General features: G+C 36.9%; 2 protein-coding genes across 3 annotated transcripts in view; one reads left to right on the forward strand and one right to left on the reverse strand.

Annotated features, from left to right (window-relative positions):
- Positions 1-145: 145 nt before the first annotated feature.
- Positions 146-1,929, reverse strand: LOC100644700 (ubiquitin-like domain-containing CTD phosphatase 1). Of its 2 annotated transcripts, none has more exons than XM_020866865.2 (2): positions 1,554-1,929; positions 146-1,328 (listed from the first exon to the last, which is right to left on the reverse strand). In XM_020866865.2, exons 1-2 carry the CDS (start codon positions 1,711-1,713, stop codon positions 490-492), a joined length of 999 nt encoding a protein of 332 aa, XP_020722524.1. In that variant the 5' UTR covers positions 1,714-1,929; the 3' UTR covers positions 146-489. The 2 variants fall into 2 exon arrangements, with proteins under 2 accessions (XP_020722524.1, XP_048268495.1); XM_048412538.1 differs by having other exon boundaries at positions 1,407-1,714.
- Positions 1,930-10,533: 8,604 nt separating this feature from the next.
- Positions 10,534-24,675, forward strand: part of LOC105666541 (U-scoloptoxin(05)-Sm1a) — a 93,298-nt gene continuing 79,156 nt past the window's right edge. The window contains exon 1 of the mRNA XM_048412539.1: positions 10,534-11,536. Within this exon, the coding sequence (XP_048268496.1) occupies positions 11,476-11,536 (61 nt within the window). The 5' untranslated portion in view covers positions 10,534-11,475. The remainder of the gene's footprint in view (positions 11,537-24,675) is intronic.

Raw genomic sequence — 24,675 nt, forward strand, 5'->3', positions numbered from 1 at the left:
TTTATAATTTAATAATATAATATGAGATGTTAAATTACTTAAGTAGATTCTGAAAGCGTTATGTAAAAAATTTCGCTACTTTCAATCATTTTTAGTGTCTTTACTAATGTCTGTTGTATTAGAAAGGAAAGTAAAAGTTTCGCTATTTGAAATACACAAGATTTATTTCGATAATCTGTGATTACATATTTTATATATGCTTCACAATAACTGATAAGTACATCATAAATACAAAGAAGCGTGTGAAAATATGCGATTAACGATTAATCAACGTATCAACATATATTGTTCATGGAAGAATATTTAAAAGATGTCTTTCCTATACACTGTGTTCATCTTCCGAACAAATTTAGATCATTGCCTGTGAACTCGCGAGTTGGTCGATAGGTTTTACTTGAAATAGTTGAAATGTATCCTTTTGTGTAATGAAAAAATTCTTAAGATTTGACAAGCATTTAACATTCTTAAAAAAAGAAAAAAAAAGTTTGGTTACTCGGTTCTGCCTTCATTTCCTTCCTTAGTTTTCTTCTCTTCTTTGGTTTTGTCGATTATATATTCTTGCCATTTTCTGTGATTAAGTGTCTGAAAATCATCTACTTTAGCTATTAATTTTAGGTATTGAGATAACTTTAATAATTCCCTGTCTTTTCTTCTGGTGATGTGTGCGTGTCTGAATGGCTTTATCTTTAATCCCGATTGTGGATTCATAATAAAGTTCCGTCTGATATCGTCGAACATGATTGTGTTTTTTGCAGAGAACTGCTTGTATTTTCCCCAAATGATAGCAAGCGGTTTTGCTGTGATAGTACCATATTTTGATGTGTGAACATTGATCATAGCATTCGAGTCAAGGTGACATGCTATTTTGTAATAAGGATTACTGGAAACACCGAGCACTTTCATTTTTTCATTAATCCATTTCATACTAGTTGCTGACCAAATTACTATGTCATAATTTAGATAAGCCAGGGTTAAAAATTGATGTAAGAAGGGACGCATCAATTCCACACCACTTACCGCTGTTGATTTGGGATCAAAAATGGTGTGGTCTATATCGAGCACCAGTAGTTTCTTTCCTTCTCTGAATGGATTTAATTCTACAAACCTGTACAAACCGATTCTACATTGGATTTGAAACAAGCACAGTTTAACATTCTCTATCTCTATCTCTTCCTCTTCAGTCTTAAAGTCATTAATTACATCAGGCAAGTCTTTTGGCGCATGACACACTTTAGCAATGTCCTCTTCACGAGATCCCATCAACATTAGCTTGAATCCAGGCTTCATGCCCAAGTTCCTTAGGATCTCCTCATCTTGACATGCTTTGTCTGGTGAAAAGAAAGATTCTATAGACACTTGATGGAGTTTTAAACGACAGTTTTACAGTCAAACATGTCAAATCTAACCTAACATGACATAATTTTAAATCAAAGCAGAAATCGCTTGAACGAATTTTATTTGAAAATTAACAACGAATCTCGAACGATACATGTGATTTTATGTAAAGGAAACTGAAGGGAAGGAATGTCAAGGAAAACAGTTCAAAACATAACCTTTGGTTCGAAGGTTCAAAAGTTTTTGACGTTCCGGAAGGATGTTAGTTTCCTTGTATATTCGTTCTTTCAGACCGTGAACGGTATCATCCAGGTTCACGTCTGGAATTTCGATTCTTTTTCTGCCCCATACTATGATGATCTTCCCTACATTCTCCATTCTTTTTTTTTTTTAAATAATGACGCGACACCAGACGATGTATACTACGAAATAGTCGAACGTATACAACTCTACTAGATTCCGTGTATGTATAAGAAGGCCATTGTGAAGTATGATGCACACATTGTATCTTTGTGTCGATACTGTAACGTGAAGTTCATCTTTTACTTAGATGGCGGTACGGTGGCTAGATATGGTCACAAAAGAGGTACAAAATAGACGTGACATGCAGTACTGTTTCGTGTCCCACGTTTGAGGGTTACCCGTACCCGTTACTATTTTCATGTTCCATGTAATATCGATTCAGCATATAGTACCACCATTGACTAAAAACAGGATAGATATTGCATGCAATGCAGAAAGGTGTTCACGACTTAAAGGTTACGTAGCAAGAGAAGATTGACAGTTTTCGCGGGAATTACGACGCTCCACAACGTAAAAGACATCGAGGACAATTAGGTACCGAATAAAATACAACTTATTATACAGAGTGCAACTTATACAAAATGTGTGTATCCTTATAGCTTGCAAGTTATAAAAAATAACCGAATTTTCAGAGGTCCATTTTTACTTGCTAAATGTGACGAATTCTCATGAAAATTTTGTAACGTTTAATTTATTTTAACTAAGACAGTGGTGTATGAACGATTCTATTGTCTTTTTATTCCAACGTGATTATTTATTTGAAAATATATTTAATACGTATTTCATAATAGATAATTTCTTAATTATTTGAAAGTAACAGCGATTAAATTATCCTATTTCAAATGTATGAAATGTATGAAATCGTTTGAAATTCTTATTTCAAACGAATTTTTAACGAATTATCTCATCGTTTCAATGTAATCCGTGATATGGAATTCTTGATAATCTAACGATAGCTTCGTGTAGACAGAGTTTGAAACATAGCAATCTTAATAACAATAGCTTTAACTTATTTCGATAGGTATCGTAACATTCACTTACCGAATTCAAATTTTTTTACTATATTATGTGAATTTCTACAGTTAACGTCATATATCAGGTCTGTAAGTATGAAACCGGAATTTGCCTATAGATGGCCCTAGCTGATAATGTAGTTATCACTAAACTGCGTCATTGATGCCAAAAGTCTTTGTTGACATCTCACAAACATTTTCGACTCAGAACAATACAAGTTTCATACAACAGCATAGTTTGTAATAGCGTTGAACATGTCGAATTTTATGTCTGGAAACTACGATTTACGGACAGCATTGATTTTCTGTTACTATTTGAAGAAAACTGCTGCAGAATCGCATCAAATGCTTGTTGAAGCTTACGGCGAGCATGGTCTTGGTAAATCACAGTGTTTTGAGTGGTTTAAAAAATTCAAAAGTGGCAATTTTGACGTGAGGAACGAAGAACGTGGAACGTGGAACGTGATCTATTATGAGCTGTTAAACCTGGCGAAACCGTTGATACTGAACGCTACCGACAACAAATGATCGATTTGAATCAAGCTTTGCGTGAAAAACGACCAGAATATCAAAAAAGGCAACACAAAGTAATTTTGCTTCATGATAATGCACCATCACATACAGCAAAACCGGTCAAGGAAACGATTGAAGCGTTCAGTTGGGAAATACTTTAGCACGCGGCTTACTCACCAGACTTGGCTCCGTCCGATTACTATTTATTTGCATCGATGGGACACGCACTTTCTGACCAGCACTTCATTTCTTACGAAAATGTACGAAAATGCCTCGATGACTGGTTTGCCTCAAAAGAGCAACAGTTTTTTTGGCGTGGCATCCACCAATTGCCAGACTGGTGGGAAAAATGTATAGCTAGCGAATAATACTTCGAATAAAATATTTTTAATCATTTTCATACAATAAACGTGTATTTTCTATAAAAAAATTCCGGTTTCATATTTACATATCTGGTACTTGCAACTTTGTAACCTGCACGTTTTTCATAGAGGTGACGCGGTAGAGTTAGGTTCAAATATTTCAAAGTAAGGTTTGGCGCGCGTTTGTCCAGTGTTCTCTAGAGAATATTTAGTTGTGAATTTTTGAATTCTTGCAAATATTTTCGAATATTTACAATACACGATCATAGTGTGTTAGTGGAGTGTATATTTCATACTCTGATAACGAATATTCACAGTATAATTCTCGCAAATAATTGCATTGCATTTACGGCATTCGAAAGCATTTGTTCGATATCGAGAAATATCCTATAACTCTCAACTAATATTTTTCACACTTATTCCAATTTCTTGATAACAATCTTTTAATTGTAGAAGAACAACAGTATGTTCCAAATAAATGTTCGATAGGGGAAAAAAAGAAAAATACCGAAACGATATTTCGCTTCTTTTACACACTACCCCCCTCTTCTTCTAAAATATAGCCAGCACGCCATTACACAACTTTATTTTTGGAGGATATTTGCGATCGCGCGCAATGCGGTTTGTAGAATCAGTGTTTGTTACGCAAAAGATTTGTTCAATATTTTCAAATCCCGATAGTTTTGATTAAATTCAATCAAATAATCACGTAACGTAGTCTTTTATTTTTCTTTTATTATATATGTGTTCTTTTTGAACACTGGTTTTCGTATAAGAGTCAGTGCATTTCTCAAGAGGATGGGGCCTTTCCAGGAGCTCAAGACCGTAAGTATTTTTACATATAGTATTTCAATTTCGTTTAGTTAGTAGTTAGTTAGTAGTTCAATTTCGAGTTCGTTATTACTCACTAGCGATGTTAACTGTATTTTATGTTTTGTTACAGATACGGTTTCGACTTGTTCATCTTTGGGACCAATCTAACGGTGGCACAAAAACCAAGAACGTAAGTATCTTCATATATCGTACTTCGATTATGTCTATTCTGCATATTTTGCTTTGACTATACTATCGATTAAGAAGTAGAATTTGATTGAAAATTTTGAAGGTTAGGGTCTTCTCAGGTTGTTCTTTCATTAAGATAAAAAGAGTGTTAATGTTTCAACGTGGAATTATAAAACAAATGTCTAACATATTTTAGAAATCATTAAATTCTTAATATGTAGATTCGAAACTTTTATATTAGAGGTTTAGTTTATATATTTATTCGATACTTATTAGAACTTCAATCTTTGTTATTAGTAAAATTACGAATTTAATAAACTTCCATTTTTCATTATCTTCAACTTTTCAAATAATCAGCAACTATTCATCGTGTTTTGTTTTGTAACAGGCTTTTCAGAACCTCTATTTCCACCGTTGGATTTTCAACGGTTCCTGTCTGATGTTAGTCTTTCTGATGATATTCACTGGGGTAGCGTAGCATCCATGGTAACGTCCTCTGGTTCTCCGCTTCGAACGGTGAGTCGCATGCATTTCTGTTCCTCCGGTCACTCAATCATGTCGTAGGATGAAAGGTCCGAATCAGCACGGGCGACTGGTTGTATTACGTAGAAATTTTTACGAGTGTAGTGATCGCGGGTATTTTTTATACCCGTGAGTAGTAATATTCCTTTTTCAAATATATTAGTTTAGGATAGGTCTTCTTGCACATCGCGATTATAATAATTAGTCTTTTAATAGTTGATTTAAGCATACACATTTGAAAATAAATTCATGGTACTTGTAAAATGTATATTAGTATCGAGTGAGAATACTTGCAAAAGGCAAATATTTACACGAATATATCTGTATGACACAAGTATAGTCGATCTTAAGCAGTGAATTTTAATATAAACAAGAGATATCGAAATGATCTCGTTTGAGTATTTTGTAGTGAAGATGTCGGATACCCTCCGATTTCGTTGCTATGAAAGTTGCAATTGTCGCTCAATGGTAATGACGATACAGGCAATACACGATACAATAAATAATGTTGAATTTAATTTTCTCTTTCGTGACAATATTAAGTCACATTCGTTTATTGGCTTCAGATAGGGTTTAAAATATGAGTTAAAATTCATATTTTTTTTTTTTCGTACAAAAATGCGCAAAGTTTTATATGCAAGAAGAAACTTCGTGGCAGGCAGATTTTTGACTCGAGGCAATAATTTTGAAGGCTGCTTCTGTATTTTCGAAAAAGTGCTTTGACGAAGAGATCGCCTGAGATTATTTCTATCTTAGTAATACATTTCGATTTAACCATTTAAACATCGAGTTTTAGTCCTTCAATTACTGCTACTTTTTTTGTAATATTAAAATTTCAGTGATTTATTAAATTAATAAAGTAGAGTTATTATAATCTGAGACTAAGTAATAAAATATAAAACCGGAGAACGTTAGTCCGTTAAATACAAATTAGACAAACTAATCATGTTTTTAGATCAGGATTTTCGGTTTTAACTCTTTCCGTGCCTATTGTCAGGATCTCGCTCACGTGCCCAGGTGCTACTTGAATGGGAGAAAGACATTGGGCACGATGACCATAATTAATGCAAAAATTTCTCAGCGACTGACGATGTGTTACTGTATCGTGCACGAGACATATATTAATTCAATGTATGTATGAATAAAATCAGAATTTGCGTCAATATCACGTACACGACTAAGTATAACCACGGTGTTAACATTTCTGTCAATTACAATCATAATTCCAAGTCTACTTACATTTATTCTAACGAGATAATTTCTTTAGACATGTTTTATCACGTTTTGCGCAATGGTCACTAGCCTTCGTCAGTCGATTTCGGGAAAATGGTACGTACCCTAGAGTGTGCATACTGCTTGTTAAGCTCGGGTGTCGGAGGCGTCCCGGGACGTTCTCTCGAGTGTAGGATCTTTGCGCCCGAACGTTTGTGTTGGACAGTGGAACAGTGGAGCGAATGTGTTGGTGTGCCTGTTTTGCCATTTTTTAAATATAGGGCTATGTAGGATAGGTAGTATACATTCTGGCGTGTCTGTTAATTATAAATAAGTAGGGCTGGGCAGGTTGGCACAGTCTCTGATCGAGTAGGCGCGCTTTCGTGTGATCAACCTGTTTCTGGAAATCTAATTTGAAAAATCGACTGTGAAACTGGTAGAGCATGAGTAGAGCATGCTCTCGTCTCTGGTTTTGTCTATTGATTTTTCGAATTTCGCGGACGCGGAAGCGAATAGGCTCCAAGCGGACGTTTATTGCTCGAGCTCGCACATGCTCAACAACAACGACAAATGATCGTTGGTCAGTCCATGTACGCTTGAATCAGCTTCCGCGGTTTACATTTTTAGTTTACCTTTATAAGTTTTTTTTTTGTTTGCGATTATAAAGACTCGAGCTTTGATTTAAGTTTCAGCGGGCATTGCGCCCGAAGAAAAAAGAGACTATAAGCCGAAGAGTCCCGGCAAAATGTCATAGAAGAGGGCAACCACCAATGACTCCCCATCCTCTGTATCACCCAGAGTATGAAAAGTCATTCTTGTTACTACTTTGTCACTATGCTCGCTTTTAGTATTTGCAGTAGTAGTAGTAGTAGTTTTTTTGGCCGATGTGTATATTGTCTCATCATCCCACTAGGCAAATCGCGGTTTTTTTATTAATGTCGCGAGAGGATGACTACGGTTTGAATTAGAGTTGCGATAAAATGATAATCGTGTTTGCCTTAGAATTGCGAATTATGATATCGCGATTGTCTTTTGCAATTTTTATAATGAATTTTTAGAACTTCTTAGAGAATTATATGTATCAGAATTTATCCAGCTTTATATTGTTTAAAATTAGATTGTAAAAATTTTAGTTCTTAATTAATTATATAGTATTATAAGTTGGCATATCAGAATATCTGAAGTAGCTTTTTTATATAATAAATAGTAACTTCCATTGAATTCAGTTTAAGAGTTAGCGTTGCGACAATGAGTGATCGCGTCTTGTTAAGTAGAGTTGCATTTACAAAATGCTCAAAATCCTCCGACTGTATTTGTCGGAGACTGTTCCTGGATCGCTAGATACGACTACAAGAGCTGTACAAATGCGATCGTTCATCAACGACCTTTTAAATGGTTGCACTGGGATCTCTCGCTATTAGTATTGCTTCTCTCATCTTAGTATTCAAATTAAATTTTCAATTTTTAATTCTTGCTTTCAATTTTCCTAGTTTTGATTAAAGAGATACAAACGATTCTCTATCTTTGCTAAAATTTAATCAAGAGTAATTTAATTTATAGTAAAGAGTAAAGTAATATAAAATGTTGTCACCTTATAGGTGCCTGTTTCTTTTTTCTTTTCTTTTCTTTAAGTACTAATCCAGTAAACGAGCTTGGTTTTGATTTATCAATTTACAGAAAATACATTTCAGTTACATATTTGAATATTTCATAGCATCTTAAATATGTATGCTAAAGGCTGGAAAGAACGAAAGAAGCAAAGGAGGTGAAGAGAAGAAAGGGGATAAATATTAGGAAATAATGTTTCAGCCTTACCATTCAGCTAGTAATTATACATATTTTATAAAATTTTACCAACTTTTCGCAGATCGAATTTGCTTAAGGATCTTTTGTGGCATGAAGCAATGGGCGTTATATTCCATACGATATCCCTTTCCTTTCCCTTTATAATGTTTAGCTTATTACGTAGGTAGAGTAAGCAGATATTTAGGTTTTTATGTAGGTGTGATTTATAGTTATATAAATATTATAGTAGGAAGTGTGGCACCATAGTAAAAGCACGGCATTGTAGAATGCGTATGTTATGCAGTAATTCATTTTATATGATACATATTTCATCCTATTCTCTTGTCCTTTTTGTTTAACTCCCAAACATAATTAATTATTATAATTCTTAATCATAATCAATTAGTTTTCACTCTCGTGACAATAAAAGCTTGGAGAGCTTGGAGAGCATGCAGGGATATGAAATCATTGGGCGGAAACGCGAGGCTCGCCTTTTGAGCGATCGTCTTATCCTTATCGTGACGTAAAATTCAATCGACAATCAAATCGCACTGTGTTTTCGCCTAATTATACTTCTAACAACAGTTTATAGATGGCGAGCCACACTTGATGTACTATTCTCATATGTCGTCGCAAGTTCGGGTTCCGAGTTAAACGAATAACTTTGTAGTTAGTATCTTGTTACTTGCTAGTTAAAAGTTGTTAGCATAAAACGAGATACATGTCCCATCTTGTGACACCGTTTCGAAAAACGAGAGAAACTGAGGTTTCGTAGCGAATCGGTGGAAATGCATCGAACACAGAAATCTTTTGGTGCTTTGTTCACTTGTAGGAAATTCAATGATCGGTGCCAGACGGCACAATATTGCCCGCGTATAATACATAGTGCATAGGCATGCGCGATGTATACATGTTACCGATAACTGTCAAATGAATGCACGCCTGATAACGATGATGCAACTGGATATGATGTAAACGGTAAATATTTACAAGAAGGTTAACCAGGGATATTAAACGTCGCTGAAGAAACATCCACTGTTCAAATACGGCTAAAATCTTGCGAAGGCCACTGAGCAGGGTAATCTTGATGATGTACACATGCGAGGTAAAAGCAACTTCAACTGTCGTTAATTCGATGAATGGATTACATCACGCATCTGCCGATAGTTGATTGGACTGAGCAAGCCGAGATAAAGGCGGCGAATCCAGGCAGATGCTTGGAAAACGGAACTGAAGTTGAGGCATTCGATCAACAGCAGTATTAACAAGTAGAGACACATCGAACGGACGTTAGTTGGTGTGATACTCGGTTACTGCAAATTGCAGGAGTTTTGTTAAAATACAATTGTATTACTACATAAATTTGAAGTGATTGGAGGTGGATCCCATAAACAGCATTTTTACTCCAATAGTTATCGCGGATAAATATTTTCTACATTTAATTCTTTATAAATGCATGAACATCTGCAATCTATCTTGCTTAATATTATTATTATGTTATTTTATTTGATTATTTTATTCATTGTGTATGCGTAAAGTGTTTTTATATGTCTGAATGTTTTCAATATGTAATTCCGTATTTATTAGCGATTAGATTATGTTATTTCATTTTCGTACAATTCTTGAATTTAAGCAGATTCTTACGCAAAACTTTCAAACTATGACGAAATAAACGTTGAATTTTTTATGTTTTGTTGTTAAAAAAATATTTATGAAATAAATGAAATTTCTCATAACATTTGCTATTACTCTCTTCGTTCTATTGATCCGTATCGGCGTAGTAACGATAAATAATGTAGAGAAAATGTATTTGAAAATTTGATAGTGGAACGTCAGAAATTTGATCAATTGCGCGATTGTAATTGATCTATTGCCACATTTAACAAGTTAACAAGAAACGGTGTGAACGATGAATTTCGGGTTGCGAATATCAGGATTACCTTTGACACAGCTGCGATTGTTTCATAAATTTCTGCGACGGCACGCGGATAAAGGAAAGAAAGGTTTAACGGGGCGTTGAGCAAAACTGATAACTAGGAAACTGGAGGTGACCAATAAAATGTTAATTAAAAAAGTTCACCGGATAAAACGTCACGAAACTAACGTTAAAATATTAAGCTATCGATATCGAATTTTTAACAACTATTATATAAATACAGTGTTTGTAATACATTGAATTTGAAAGGCTTTGAGAATTTGAAATTATGCTATACGATCGAATAGATACGTCGATTAGAATTTTTGAAAGAATATCTAAAAATTGGTATTTTAGCTTTTTGTTTTCTCAAAAATTAAGTAAACTTATACATATATATTAAGCTTATATATTAGGCGGTTGCGTAGTTTTTATCGTCAATATTACAGTACATACGTATGTACATGGCAGCCTAGAATAATGTAGGTAAAATAGCGTGTGGTAATGTGCAATTAAGTTGACGTATATCAAATTTCATATCGTTTCGTAGTACGTATATGCTTTTATGTGATTAAGAAAATCTGATAGCACGAAGATGCTGAACTAGAAGTGAATTAGAAGCAAAATTGCGTTAAAGCAAAGAAAGTTAAAATCGTAGACAACAGATCGTGCGAACTCGAACGTAAATTGTGAATTGTTTTATCGAATTTGTTTATCGAACGATAATCCGGAAGCTAAAGTGATCAGCTTGCGCAAATTATAAAAGAGGCCAGCGAAAGGGAACAGGCCGAATTTTGTAGCGGACGTATGCACAGGCTACACAGAAATACACATGAACATACGTAGATGTGTGCAAAGGAAAATGGTGGAGGGCACAGAGGTGCGAGAAGATAAGCGCGCGCGACGACGCGACGCGGCGCGTCGCGGCGCCACTACTGCAGCGTAAGGTAACGTAGAAAGTCAGTCCTACGGCGGCGCCTCACCAGTCGTACGCGTTAGGACGCGCTCTTTCGTGGCCCAGCAATCAGAAAGCGGCCACTTGTGATTTCGTGTAACCCTTCAGTGCCTCCAAAGAAAAGTCGTCTTCAACCGAATAAATTTTTATCCGAACAAACAGAGAACAAACAATACACGAGGCTAGTTAAACAAATCCTAAAATAAAATCAAAAGTAAGGAATAGAAGAATTTGGAAAAAGAGAGGCATAGGATCGGAAGATAGAAGAGACACGCGGAGGATCGCGATTGGATCCCCGATCTAAAGATTGTCAGTGATCGTCTTGTATTAAGAGAAAACAGAATTTTGGTCTGCACGCTGATCGCGAACGGATCGAATAGAACGGATTGATCATCGAAAATCGAAGAGAGGTTTTCAAGAGACGAAGTCGCTGGATCAAGTGCCTTGTTCTTTCTATATCGCCCCTGGGCGGCTCCTGGCTCTTGCAAGTCTCATCGGTCCAAACTGACGGACTTATTCTCAGTTCTCGCAGTACACTCTCTAACCACCGGCAGCAGGATGTTTTCCTTCTCGAGAGCTTTCCCGCCGATTCTCTTCGCGACGCTCTTCATCTGCATCGGTGAGTTTTTCTATGCTTCTGCTTCTCGTGAAACGCAAGTGGCCGATGTAGCCAACGAAATAGAATACCTCTCGGTTCTTATCATTGAAAATTATGTGATGATGAAAATAATGATCGCGTTATACCTTTCTTCGTTTGAAAGAGTTCTCCTTTAACGGTTTCTCCAAATTAATTGCTAAAATTGCCAAATTAATTGATTGTGTGCGTGTGCATGCGCGCGCGCGCGCGCGTACGAGAGGGGGAGGAGCAACGGTAAAGTCTACCGATTCTTTTTATAGATCTCTACTCTCTATCGAAAATGTTTATGAATCCAATTTCAGTACGCGAATAGTAGTAAATTTCGAAAATCGAAAATTAAAAATTTGTTAAGAATAATTTTTTGATAATCACTTGGCGCTTCTTAGAATTCTGGGGTAAGAGCCGTGCGGTCCCTAGTAATTCGCTTACCAAAAGGCATCTTTAGTTTTCCTGCTCCGTGGCCAGATGCATTAAATAAGGAATAGATTTTTTGTTTTATATATTATACTCATCGTGGATATTGGTCAGGTCGCTTGTGCCATTGGTTTATCTGCTTATCAATCTATCATTGGTCAAACTGTTTCACGTATTTTCTGGTGATGTCATGAGTGACGTGATAGTCACGTCATAGGCACCTCATAGCTCGATCGGTTTTTCAAACATTCACTCGAGATCCTTATTGAACCCTCGACGCAGTCATGAATTATCGTAAGGCTAAATAGTGACGGACTATTTGGCATTATATCGGCATAAAAGTGTGTTGCAGCTAACATATTTGCGCGTGAAATTCTAAAAGAAATGGCGTATGTAGGCTGTAGATGACGAGAGAATTGAAAGTATCTACTGGACGGTGCTTGTTAATATGAAAATACCAACAAGCGACTTTACGAATTACACGCAACTCGATTCTAGAAACAGCCGCGGATATAATTTGAATCGGACCTTCCGGTATCACGTTTCATCCTCGACTCGTTAAACGTTACCGCTCGATAACAATCGTCGAGCAGGCGATATGCTTCTTCATTCCGATTAACCCCCCGAAAATCCACTAAGCTCAATTAATTATTTCCCCCGGCCTATTGTCGTCGTTAAACGACTCGATTATCCACTTTCTACAAAATCAGCGTTCGAAATGTGGCCAATTGTCTGCATTCTTCTGCAAGTACATCTATTGAATGATTCTCGAACAGAATCATTCCGCCAGTAGCTTCGTGCGATATTCTATGCGCAATGAGTTCATTATCCGATCGACTATTGGTCGTGGTCACGAAGGGATTATTTCAATCCCCGCGTCGCAACGAAACGCATCGCCTTTTCATTGAATAGCATTATTTCCGAGGAGAAGTTTACGCTTTGATGGAGCTGGCCGCGCAAAGCCTGAGTAGGGGCGGGTCTAACCGAATTTTCACCATTGCTAAATGAACGGCAGGGATAGGTTGAAAGGGGTGAAAAGGCAAACAGGAATTAGGCGAATAATCGAGTTTGGTATTTCGACGAACAGACGCTCCTGGATAAAAGCGAATGGCAAGAGTGTAAAAAATGGTTTCACTATGGAATCTAATTTTAAGTCAATTTTTATCAATTTTAAGTAAATGATTTTGCATTCTACAACGAGAACTCGTAGGGTTTGAACAACCCAAATTTTGTAAAAGTAATACTGAAGCTCTGTAGGCAAAGAGGCAAAAAATACCTATGTCCTATATGTATAACATTTTTTGTCTTTATTCTTTATATGTTGGGTCAAATTATGAAAATATGATATATATAACCACGTAAAGTTGGAGTAGGAAGTATAATGGTCGAACTTGTCTTCCATTCATAGATTTTAGGATCATTGGTTGAGTGAAAATAAAGAACGTTTCAAATTACACTAGTCGAAATTCTTACCGTTCGGTTTAGAAGTTAAATATTTTGCAATCCCTAAAGCTACTCTCCAATGTTAAAACTTATGCTCGAAAAAATTCCTTATTTCCAATTTGTTTCATTTATTACGCCATTCGCAACTTCCATGCTTTGTAATGTAATTTCAAACTTGTAAATCATCATCCATGTTGTCACTTTCATAATACTTAACGTGTACAATATTATCGTCCAATTTATAACGATTTCTAATATTATAATACGATATTCATAAATTCGCTGCATTCCTGGTATATTGGCGAAAAAAGAAAATCCTCATCGCCTCCAAGATCTAACAGATAGATCTCTATGCGTTATCTATAATGCCAGACTAACCTATCCTCTGCACGGAACGCACCGTAATATCATCCTAGCACCGGATACTCACAGATTCTTACCCTTTCAGCATTACTCGCGCGAAACGACAGCTAACACGCTCAGCATTTGGTTCTCAGTTGATCTTTGATTGGTCTTCGATTGATCTTCAATTGGTCTTCAGCCGAAAGTGCAAGTGGTCTCCTCTGCTTCTTTTTCTTCGATCTTTCACTTCGAACTGACACCGTACAATGCCAGTGTTTCCCTTTCGGCGGAACCCACGCCAATCACGTAATGGAGGCTTGTTGAAGGGCATCGCGTCTTTTTTTCTCTGTCTGTCTCTTTTCCTCTCTTTCGCTCTCTTTCTCATTCTCCATTTTCCTCTTAATCCTCGTACATCCATACATTTTTGCATCGCCGTACATTTTATATGCATATAACAAGGATACAAATATCAAGTCCCTAAAATCAGGCCGAACACCAACACTTCAGATCCGGAATTTCTCTCTCTCTCTCTCTCTCTCTCTTTCTCTCCTTCTCTCACTCTTAAAAGGGATAACAAAGCGATGTGGTGCCGTAAATATACGGGCTGCACCCTTGCGGCCCTTTATCACTTTTGTTAGCCTCGTCGTCTTTGGCCCGCAAAAAGGCTAGCTTCTAGCTGGAAATCCAAACTGGCTGGTGTGTCGACCTAATGCGCGTTTTTATCGTTCCACTTTCCAAGTATCGGTACCTTTTGTCGGACGATCGATTGGTTTAGATCGAGAGATACGATTTCGTTGTGTCGGTGAAACTGAATGGCGTAAATCTGTTTAAGATCGCGTTTGTCTTTTAGTCTTTTCTTTTTAAATCGTGATCAAGCATCTTTCAGATAATTTTAAATGTAAGAATATATTATATGCATAAGATAGCGTACTGTAACAAGTGAATATGGATTAGTAAGTAAATGCTACTTATTTAGAAGAATGATAAATTATTGCGTTACTGTTTGTTCGGATGGCTTTTAATAACTTGTTAAATTGTTTTCGTGTTAATTAATCATATCCCGTATTTAAATTCCAGTTTCCAGATATTTGATAGCTTCAAGATCTTTCTCGCAGTGAAATTTGCCATCCTTTTAATCGATCGATATCTTTTCTTCGTGTTATCTAAAGATTTCATAAAGTTTAGTAAATTAACAGCTTATTATTTTGCTCAAAGTTTAAATTCTTTAAATCTAAATTCGCGACCGGTTTTCATTCGATATTATATGCATTTTGGTTGAAAATATGATGGTATCGTAAAATGGCATAAAATTTGCTATTATATTCATTTGGCTTTAGATCTAAATTTGTACAACTTTTAACTAACTCATACGTAAATTACCATGTTACTTGAAAGCTAACAACGCGATAAGACGTTTAGGCGTCTTCTGTAAATTAGCAAGTTATATTTACATATCGCTTCAAGTTTCTTTGCCGATCTAAACGTGAGTGTTTATGATCGATACCGACGAGATTTTTTATGTCTAAATTCATGTTGTTGTTGATAAAAGTTCCTATGTTATTTGCCAGATTAGAATCTCAGACTGATTGTCTGCAATTTTTCTTTTGGATGTATTCGATGAGAAGAGAGGAGAACAGTTGGTAAAAATTTGAATAATCCGATTTTCCCACAGATTATTCTGTGATACGGGAAATTCGCATGGGAAAGATTAAATCGAAGGGACGCAATGTTATTTAAATCTCGCTGAGTTTTATTATACATAAATGATGAAAATGATAAGGATATCTTCGGATAAGTGAGTTCTTTACTTTTAACATAACTACACGTAGTTTCTTTCTTTTCAAAAATGAAATTCCTTTCTTACAATGTTTCTTATTCTTCGAGCATAAAATTTCTTCGTATCTTTTTATTAGAAAATAAAATATACGTATATAAAGGGACCCACAAATAAGTGAACGTAACAGTTTTCGTGAGATTTTATGCTAATACGTACATGCATATGTACATGCCCATCATCTAATACATATCTACAATGATAAGTGTAAAAACAGAGAAACGATTATACTAGCAAAGTCAACTAATTGCATTCTGGATCTGTTTTGTAAATTTTCCCCCTCACTCGTCGTAATTAAATAAATTTTCTACATACGTACGTACCAATAATTAATAGACAATTACGAATTAAATTAAGTTGGATTTGGTATAAGAATCATTTATATTTTGGCCATCGCATGAAGCATTAATCCTTTTCGTATTAATTTTTTCTGACTAAGCATCTTTTAAAGGAAATGAAGAAAATGGATTTGAAGGAAAACAAATAACCTCGTAACACCTTTAAACCCAATAATATGATGACGTAATGTTAATTATCGGCTATTAACGAACATGTGGTTAGAAAACGTAGACATATATATGTATCATAATAGAGTAAAATTCAACGAACCATATTTAAATGGCTGACTTTTTGATAGCAAAGTGTCGTATACACGATTTTAGTTGGCTATTCTACAAATTATTCTAATCTCCTTAAAAGGCCGGCCTTTGTTTGTTTCCTTGTCAGAGAACTATCATAAAGTCAGAGCTCGAACGATCTTCTATAGCCTAAATGCTTGTTGCCGAGTATAACGGTTCTCGGTATCTTGTAATGCCGAGCTTTGATCTCGCGAGATCACCCATCATCAGTGATCAGTATTTTTACCTTCGCTCAAGGGATTAGGTCAGGTTAGGTTAGGGTCACGCTACAGAGCCAGAGGCAGAGGGAAAACGCAAGTTAGTTGCCCTTTAAAAATAAGAGAGCTCGTTGTTAATCGTTATCCGTCTATGTTAGTCGTTCTACTTAGTCGTCACTCGTCACAGAGTCGACGCTCGTAGCCATCGCTTGTCCTAACTGACAGTCGCTTGTTGTTTCTAGTTTCTACTTGCAAAATTCAACAAACGCCGAGCAAAGAGATTACGATATTTATGGTTGCACCGAGTATAATATTGTAAAGCCCGCCTCGCAACGTCAATGCGACCAGAGGGGATGAAAATACGCATGGACATGGTCGTTCGATATATTCTTTTGCAGGTGCACTCACGACACGGTTAATTTCGACGAAACGTCAGCTTATGAACGTGTTAGGATGTTTAAGAGAAGAATCTTGTTCGAGTTACGACAAATTGATATCTTTTTTTTTCTTTACACGAGTCAAAAGTATAACGTTTTAAAGATATATTTCTGAAACCTTGAGGATAATTTTATGCAGCATTATATATATGTCGGAGATGAAAGAACACCGGAACCCCTCCTTGGATTCGCGGGAATACGGTAACGTTGTAACTTAGATTAAACAAATGCCGCTCCGATTGTTCGAGATTTATGATCGTGAGCTTGGGCTCGAGGCGACAATCAGTCGCCGAACGTAGCCGCGGTCAAAGGGATGAACGTTTTATCTAACAAAGGCACAGAGTAACTCTATACCTCTCCTTAAAAGAAATAGTCGTAGCGACACGCGGCAGTAAATACTTCAATGGTTTCTGTCCCGCGGCCCGCCACACGCAGATTTTGTCCTCCGGATAAGATGATCGCCGGATGTCGGCATGCCCTTGCAGTGTATGTTTAACTAACGTGAGGACCCGCTATAAATCTTAAGATTTAGTCAAGCGAAATCCTTCAAATAGACTTTGTTGCAACTACGGGAAGATATGAGAAACCTATCTTCCACGAACGATGCCCCCCGTCAACAACCTTCCCTCAAGGGCGGCCAGCATCTCTTTCAAAACGCCGATATGGAGATCGACCAATTAGCAACAGCGCTAATTTCCCTCACCTTTGGAACGAAAGCTTTCCTCGACGAATCCGAGGATCGCATGTCCTTAGACACACCCATTATAGTTTTCCTCGATGGCATCATCGAGACGGAGAGTCATTCTTTCGTGCGATCTCATTGACGAGTAACAATACTATCTTTACGACCAGTGAATATCTCACGTCTAGTTAACAAAGAGTTAGACTTGAACTGTGCGAGAACATACGTTTATCATCCCGTGAGCGCGGATTCGTTTCGAACCTAAGGTCATTATCACTAGTGCTACGAGAGCCTAATCTTGTTAATAAGCCTGTGTTAATAAACCCTTCATTGTATCACGGCAATGGCTAATTCTAGTGAGAATTCATTAAACGCCCCTCACCATAATCCTGACTTCAATCCGACATATATATACTATGTAGTAGTAACAATTCTAAATCATAATATTCGTAAATCTGATTTTTCAATTTGCAGCCGTAGCTATATTTTATGGTACGGTCATCGATTTCTTCCCGAATGTCGTATGTCGCCAATATAAAAGTCGTAAAAGGGAATCCGTGAATCTTTTGGCTTATATATCATTGGGTCGCCGCCGATAGGGCCAAGTAGCTGTATAATCCGGACGCAACGAAGATACGCGTGGGCATTTTGAAACACGAGTACAACCAGATTCTGTTATCATAGAGCATCGTATTGCAGATTTGAAGGTTTTTCTAAATAAAACATGCGACCCGAACGTTCGTCTTTGTTAGCTGCATCGCTATATCAAGGGATAGAGCAATCCTCGTTTCCCTGGTGTAACAAAGCTATCCTGTGAGTGCGAAACCTCATCGAGCACGGTATCGTGAAGTTTCTCGAGTGGTGTAAAATCTAAGGCGTGGGTTTGAAGCGAAGGAAAAAGTTGAAGCGGTCTAGTGTCCGCAGCCTTAATTTTTAATAGCGTGTGTTCAGTTTAATGGAAAGGCGCGTGTGCGTTCGTTACATATGCCAGTCAGTTCGTGAAAAGAACTAGATCCATTAGAGGAAACTTGGAAAAAATTGGACGTGGGTGAAAGATGAAGTAGAATTTTTCTTTCGTCGATAGTCGTAAAATTCTAAAGCTTCGAATATTCCTCAAAAAAATATATCTAACAAAGGAAGTGTCTCGTATTACCGTTTATTATTCATTTATTTATTTATTATCTTGCATCTTTATTATCTTAATTAGACAAGCAGAGGAATATAGAAATGTACTAAACAGATACTTATTCTTACTTTCATGAAAAATTTGTACTATCTCGAAAGTGACATTAAATCTGATAGGTCTTCTTCGTGCAATCTCTTCCTCTCTTGCCAAAGATTGGACCGGAAGTGCTCGAACGCAACAGCAGCAAAGATCGAATAGTTCTGCTATTCGTTCCACAATCGTGTTTCGCCCAAAATAATAGTAATTTTTCACTGCCTTCGAAGCACCTTCCCAAAGTTTCCTTTGTACTGCATTTTTCTTCGAAAAAGAAACGAATTCGTACGTGAAATCTTATTACACAGGATATTCTCTTCGAGCAGAAAGACGAGGCGAGGGTCGCGTGAAATTGACCCTCCTATAATATAAAAAAAATTCCACCCAAGAAATGATACAAACAACCGATTTCTATTTCCCTATAAACAAACCACATTCTTGTTACTAGACTGCGATAGTACGTGCACTCGATTCGAAAGTAGCTAGGCACGCATGGGAACTTTGTAAATCGACACTGGTCAAATGACCGGACGGACACGAGAACGTCGACTTTTCGAAATTCTCTGTCTAAGGATCTGGCCTAAGTGTCTGGCCTTTTCGAGTCTGAAGAGGTCCAACAAGTTTCGTGGATGTAGCAGGATTTCCAGCATTTGCATACACGTGCCGCGCGTCGATGCGCGATGCCGTCCAATTACCGAAAATCCATCGTTTCCTTCCGCAACGTTCAATGAAATCCAAGAATATCCGACCTCCACTACACTCTAAAGATCTTCCCCTTTTCTAAAGCATTTTGTATATGTATATCGCGAGAAGAAATGAAAGGAACCTATCACGTATATTAATTTACACTTACTTGTGTTATAGTAATAAGTGGAAAAATATCGCATCCTGACCCAACACGCTTCAGAACGCGCCGAATTTCGAAGATAAAAAAAGTCCAGACAAAAAGAACTCTGAAAGATAGAGCGCAAAATTGTTGTCTATTTTGCGCGCTTTCAGCGGGCAGCTTAAAAGTAGCAGGAGATTCTCCGTTCCACTCGAGGGATTCGCACTTTCGTGTCCAACTATCGCATCTTTGGTACACGAATACGACACAAATCCGTCACGAATCCTTGGCAACGCGCTAAAGGCGTTCCTCGGATCAAAAGAGTATGTACGTGTGCGAAATCTCAAAATCCTACGGATTCCCTGTATAAAAACATGCGAGACATAGTAAACAGGGCGTTCGATTTCGGATATACTGCGAAGGAAATCGATCTTGTGCAAATGCAGCTTTTGTGAGAGTACATTCTTCGGCAAGTCAAACGAAGCTATAAGAGAGATCTAGCAAGCTCCTTCCGATACGCGTTCCTTTTCAAATCGTACTCTGAGCTTCGATTTCCCTATTTCTCCTTTTATGTTCTTACGTTCTCTCGATTATCGCAGTTGTTTTATGGAATGTATAGTACGAAAGAGAGTTCAGAATTATGATACGCGTATTTGAGGCAGGGCATTTCTGTTGTCAAGCGGTAGTTTATTATAACGTTATAAATATCTCGATTTCTTTAAATTTCATAGTTGCTATCGTAGTTGTTATCTGATCCAGCTGAAAGAAATAGCGACAAAAGAAAAGTCGGGCGAATCTCTTTTGCTAATGTAAAACGATTAAACAAAATTTTCATATAATACGTTATTATATATGTTACTTCGTCATCGTGATAGTTTCAAGTCTCTATTTTCGTCTCTGTTACAAGAATCTCGTGTTCGTTTATATGTTTGATAAATGGACCGTGCAAATACGTCACGGTAACTTTTGTTATAAAGGGAATTTTAAAAATTCTTTCTCCAACATCAGCATTTAGGGATACTTTGTCGTATATAGATATGTACGTAGAATTTCTTCGTACTAGAATTTACTATTAGAATCAGGACACACAGTAATCGCGTACTCTTTTATTTTCGAGTCCTGAGGTATTTTATATCGTATCGTAGCAACAAAATCGTATTTCATAGAAAATAAATCATGGTAAAAATAATTTTCCAAGTCAGAATGCATCTGATAATTTATCAATATTTTCTATTCTCCTATTTTGTTTAATATTAGCAATTAACCAAGCAACGACGAATCTTATCGTTTCTTGCCAAAAATGTATCTCCACAAACATCTTTTTCAAACCAAATTCGATAATTCATTGTCGTTATCTTCTCTCCCATTTTAACCAAAACTCTGAAATAAATGAATTACTCTTGAAATTAATAATTTTCCTGCGTGCTGAAAAAAATCCTCTTTGAACCGTTGAAAACGTTGTTTGTTCGGTTTCGTTGGAAGAAGCAGCTATAAGAGTTTCGTTTATTAAAGCCAGACAAATGAGTGTGTGCCGCGTTCAGGCCGTTGCAGGGACGAAAACGTATCGACGCGACGGTCCCCGTTCGGCATGAGAACTTTACTTTACAGCTTACGGAATAGACGAAAGAGGACGACACAGAAAGTTCAATCTCCCGGGGAACGAGCGCGACCCAGTTTTCCGTTGCCGCTTCGACACACGTGACATTCGCGCCTCGTGTGTTTCTCAGTTCCTGTGCCTGTATTTTCGCAGAAATCATTGCAATATGTAATGCTTCGAACTTCGATTCGTCAGGCTTTGCTCCATCATGCTATTTAAACGCGATCACCTTCGCTAATATTGAATTTTCTCCTGAAATTCAGTACCGTATCTTAAATATTATATTCCTTAGATCCTATATGTGATAGTCCTTAGATTGGAATTTGATGACAGTCCGTTCTCATTTCGATAGTTGATTTTATAGAAAAGATGGAGAATTTTCATATCATTCTTTGTCATTTTCATTCTCAATTTTCAACATTTTTACCCTTTCTATAATTAATTTTAACATACTTTTTATCATTTTCATCAATTTTCATCATTTCCGTTTTGCATATAATAAACGAGATTTTTTGCAATAATGAACGCTTCAAGTTATTAAGATTCTAACTATTAGTTGAAATGTTTTAACCGCCCAAAGCCACGAGGTTCCCTCTCTTTTCGATAACTGAGATTTCACCGTTTTTTTTTTTTATTAATATTTAATTGGCGTCAAATTAATTCAAAAACATGGGATTTTAAAAAATGAAATTATTTTTTACACATTCCAGTCCCCGAAATATCGAAAGAAGTCACTCCGATCATATAGATTTGGATCATTAATTAAAAAGAAAAGAAAAAAAAATGATAGATTTTATCGAAATGATTCGACGCAAGCCTGATATATCTCCTCGTTAGTTTATCCGAATTCGATACTACGAATCATAGTTGCTCCTACATCTTGTTCGAACTTTAGTCCATCTATGCTTTTTGACTTCTGTCAGATTTATTGCTTCGATTTCGCCGATTCTACGTTCGCCAAATCTCTTCCAGATATACTAGCGTATAAATATACAATAGTATTAAAATCTCGTTTATAATGTTTCAAATTTGGTGTGAGATGTTACGAGATGTACTTCTTCTTTCTATTAAATCTGTCTTTGGTTAATTCCTTTACAGTTATATTTTATGTATTTTATCAGCGTTTAACGTGAAAAAGTAATTGTTAATACGCGAGATTCCTCCTTTTGAATTGTTGTATATTTTAGAATAGGAGAGAACCTAACCACAATCTATAACACCTCGTTCGTACAACCATTAAAAATAATTGACATTGATCAGCAAATTCGATAGAGAAATTACTCTGAAATGACATACTTATTGTTACGAACGATGTAAGAGAAACAGTGAACCGTGACACTTTGTGGGTTAGGGTAATATAAATTTTCATTCTATTTGAAGAGGGCCTAATAATATCGTCGATAGCCAAAAGCTTCATTACGAGTACGGTAGAAGGAAATTGGTCGTGGAACGGGATTCTTGGAGTTAACTGGAGATCTGCATAGATTAAACGTCCGGAACCTACTAATCTCTTTAAGGATAGATCTTGATAATACAAGAGGGGGAGAAAGAGTTTCTTCAAGATCTACTTGTGAATCCATTAGCTGCATCATCTTGTATCTCGACTTGTACGAATCGTTAAAATTAATTCGAGCCTTTTTGAATTAATTTGAGAAAGCTATTGCGTTAAATTGGAATTAGCGTTATAACGTGTATAATTAATACCTATATACATACGTACGTATAAGTTTATTTTTATTAAACAACATCTTTTGCAATTTAATACCAACTATAAGTGGAAGCTCGTTAATGTAAAATATATTCATCCATATCTGATAAATCAAATTTGTGGAACAATATTTAGTATCTAAATGGGTCTTAGAGGAAAGGACAAGTAATGATGTTTTGATTTAATAAATAATATTCAAAACAACGAAATGATTACAATGCTGTTGTCACGTAAAATAAAAAAGGGGTAGCTCGAACGAAAAGAAAGAAATTAAGGTAACAAAAAAACAACAGAATTTATTTCTTGTATTCTGAATTTACACTGACTGAAGCTGTTACAATTTGACTTTCGGTAGCATCTGTTTCTTCTTTGTTTGTCATCCCTCAATATCCCTACTACCCTGTAGGCGTACGTGACCGTTGCCACGCTTCTAGAACATTCGGTGGAAGAACCATTAGGATATAGATGACTCATTAGGCACTTCGGCGATATATATTGTCGCCAAGGCCGCCACATCTTTATCTCCATCATCGGTCCATCGGATTTGAAGTATGCCGATCGTGACACTGTCGTACGTCTTATTCTCGTACTCGGCTTTCGACTTCCCGATTCACACTCTCCAGCTTCTACACTCGCTCGCTCTCGCTTCTCAACTTACACTGCACGCCTTTTGCATTCGTTCTCTCCGGCTTCTCAACTAATACTGCCTTTAGCGTCTCTTTGTCTTTTCCCGTCCTATCGGATACGTGTCCCGAAACGCCCGTGGCCAGGGTCACGCAGGCTTTTCCACGAAACTATCCACTTGAAAGGATCGACGACACATTGATGTACCCGACGATGCCGCGGCTCTCGCGACTTTGTTTACGGTTCGGCTGATATCTTAGGCCTTTTGTCCACGATACTACAAATATTTAGTTTACAATTGGCGTTGTCACATCGAAGACAATATCAGTAAAAAAAATAAGAACTTTTAAATGTATAAATAATCTCATTTACGTATTTTGCATATCCAATTGTCATTCGAATGATCAAGTATTTTCTATAACGATGAAATATTCCTCATAACTGCCCAATAATGCTAGTTTAGCACCATTATCGCAAAATTTCCGATACATCCCACTAAGTACTACCAAAACCAGTAAACTAAGTAAACCAGCCTCGTGCCTAAACATTTATCAATATTAGATTTTGTTTCAATGATTCCAATTTCTCCAGGGCATGCCAAAGGATTCACGAAAGCTCGGTGATCAGCTCGATGATTAGCTCGATGATCAATCATCTTCAAGAACTTCTTATCCGGAAATGTCCGCAAATTTTGTCAAATTGAATAAAATGAAAAAATAAATTAACCTTCGTGTTCCAGATGGACACGATCTCCCCTGGAAAACATTAAATCACCGGTGGAATCGTTTCTGGCACGAGTTTCTGTTTTTCAACCCCCTCGTCACGGTTGCCGCCGACCCTTATCGGTTCGACGAGCCGCAAGTTTCGTTGGAAATTCGATTATCAGTCGCAGATTCTTCTGCTTGAACGGTCGGCTAAAGGGAATTGAAACGGGGTGGCGCGGCGGTGGTTGAATGAAAATCAGGGACGCGCGTCACGATACGCTAACCTATTAGCCTAAAGTAATTTCCGTTTAATTTCGTAGCTGACGAGCCGGTAAGCTTTCCCTTCTCCACAGTCCCCGTTTAACGAGCTTTTAATACCGAATACCGGGTGCTAATAATGTCCGGATAATGAGACTTATTTCTCTCGTTGCACGGGCCTTTGTGCGCCATATGCTG

The sequence above is a fragment of the Bombus terrestris genome, chromosome 15, assembly GCF_910591885.1.
Source record: "Bombus terrestris chromosome 15, iyBomTerr1.2, whole genome shotgun sequence".
NCBI lineage: Eukaryota > Metazoa > Arthropoda > Insecta > Hymenoptera > Apidae > Bombus > Bombus terrestris.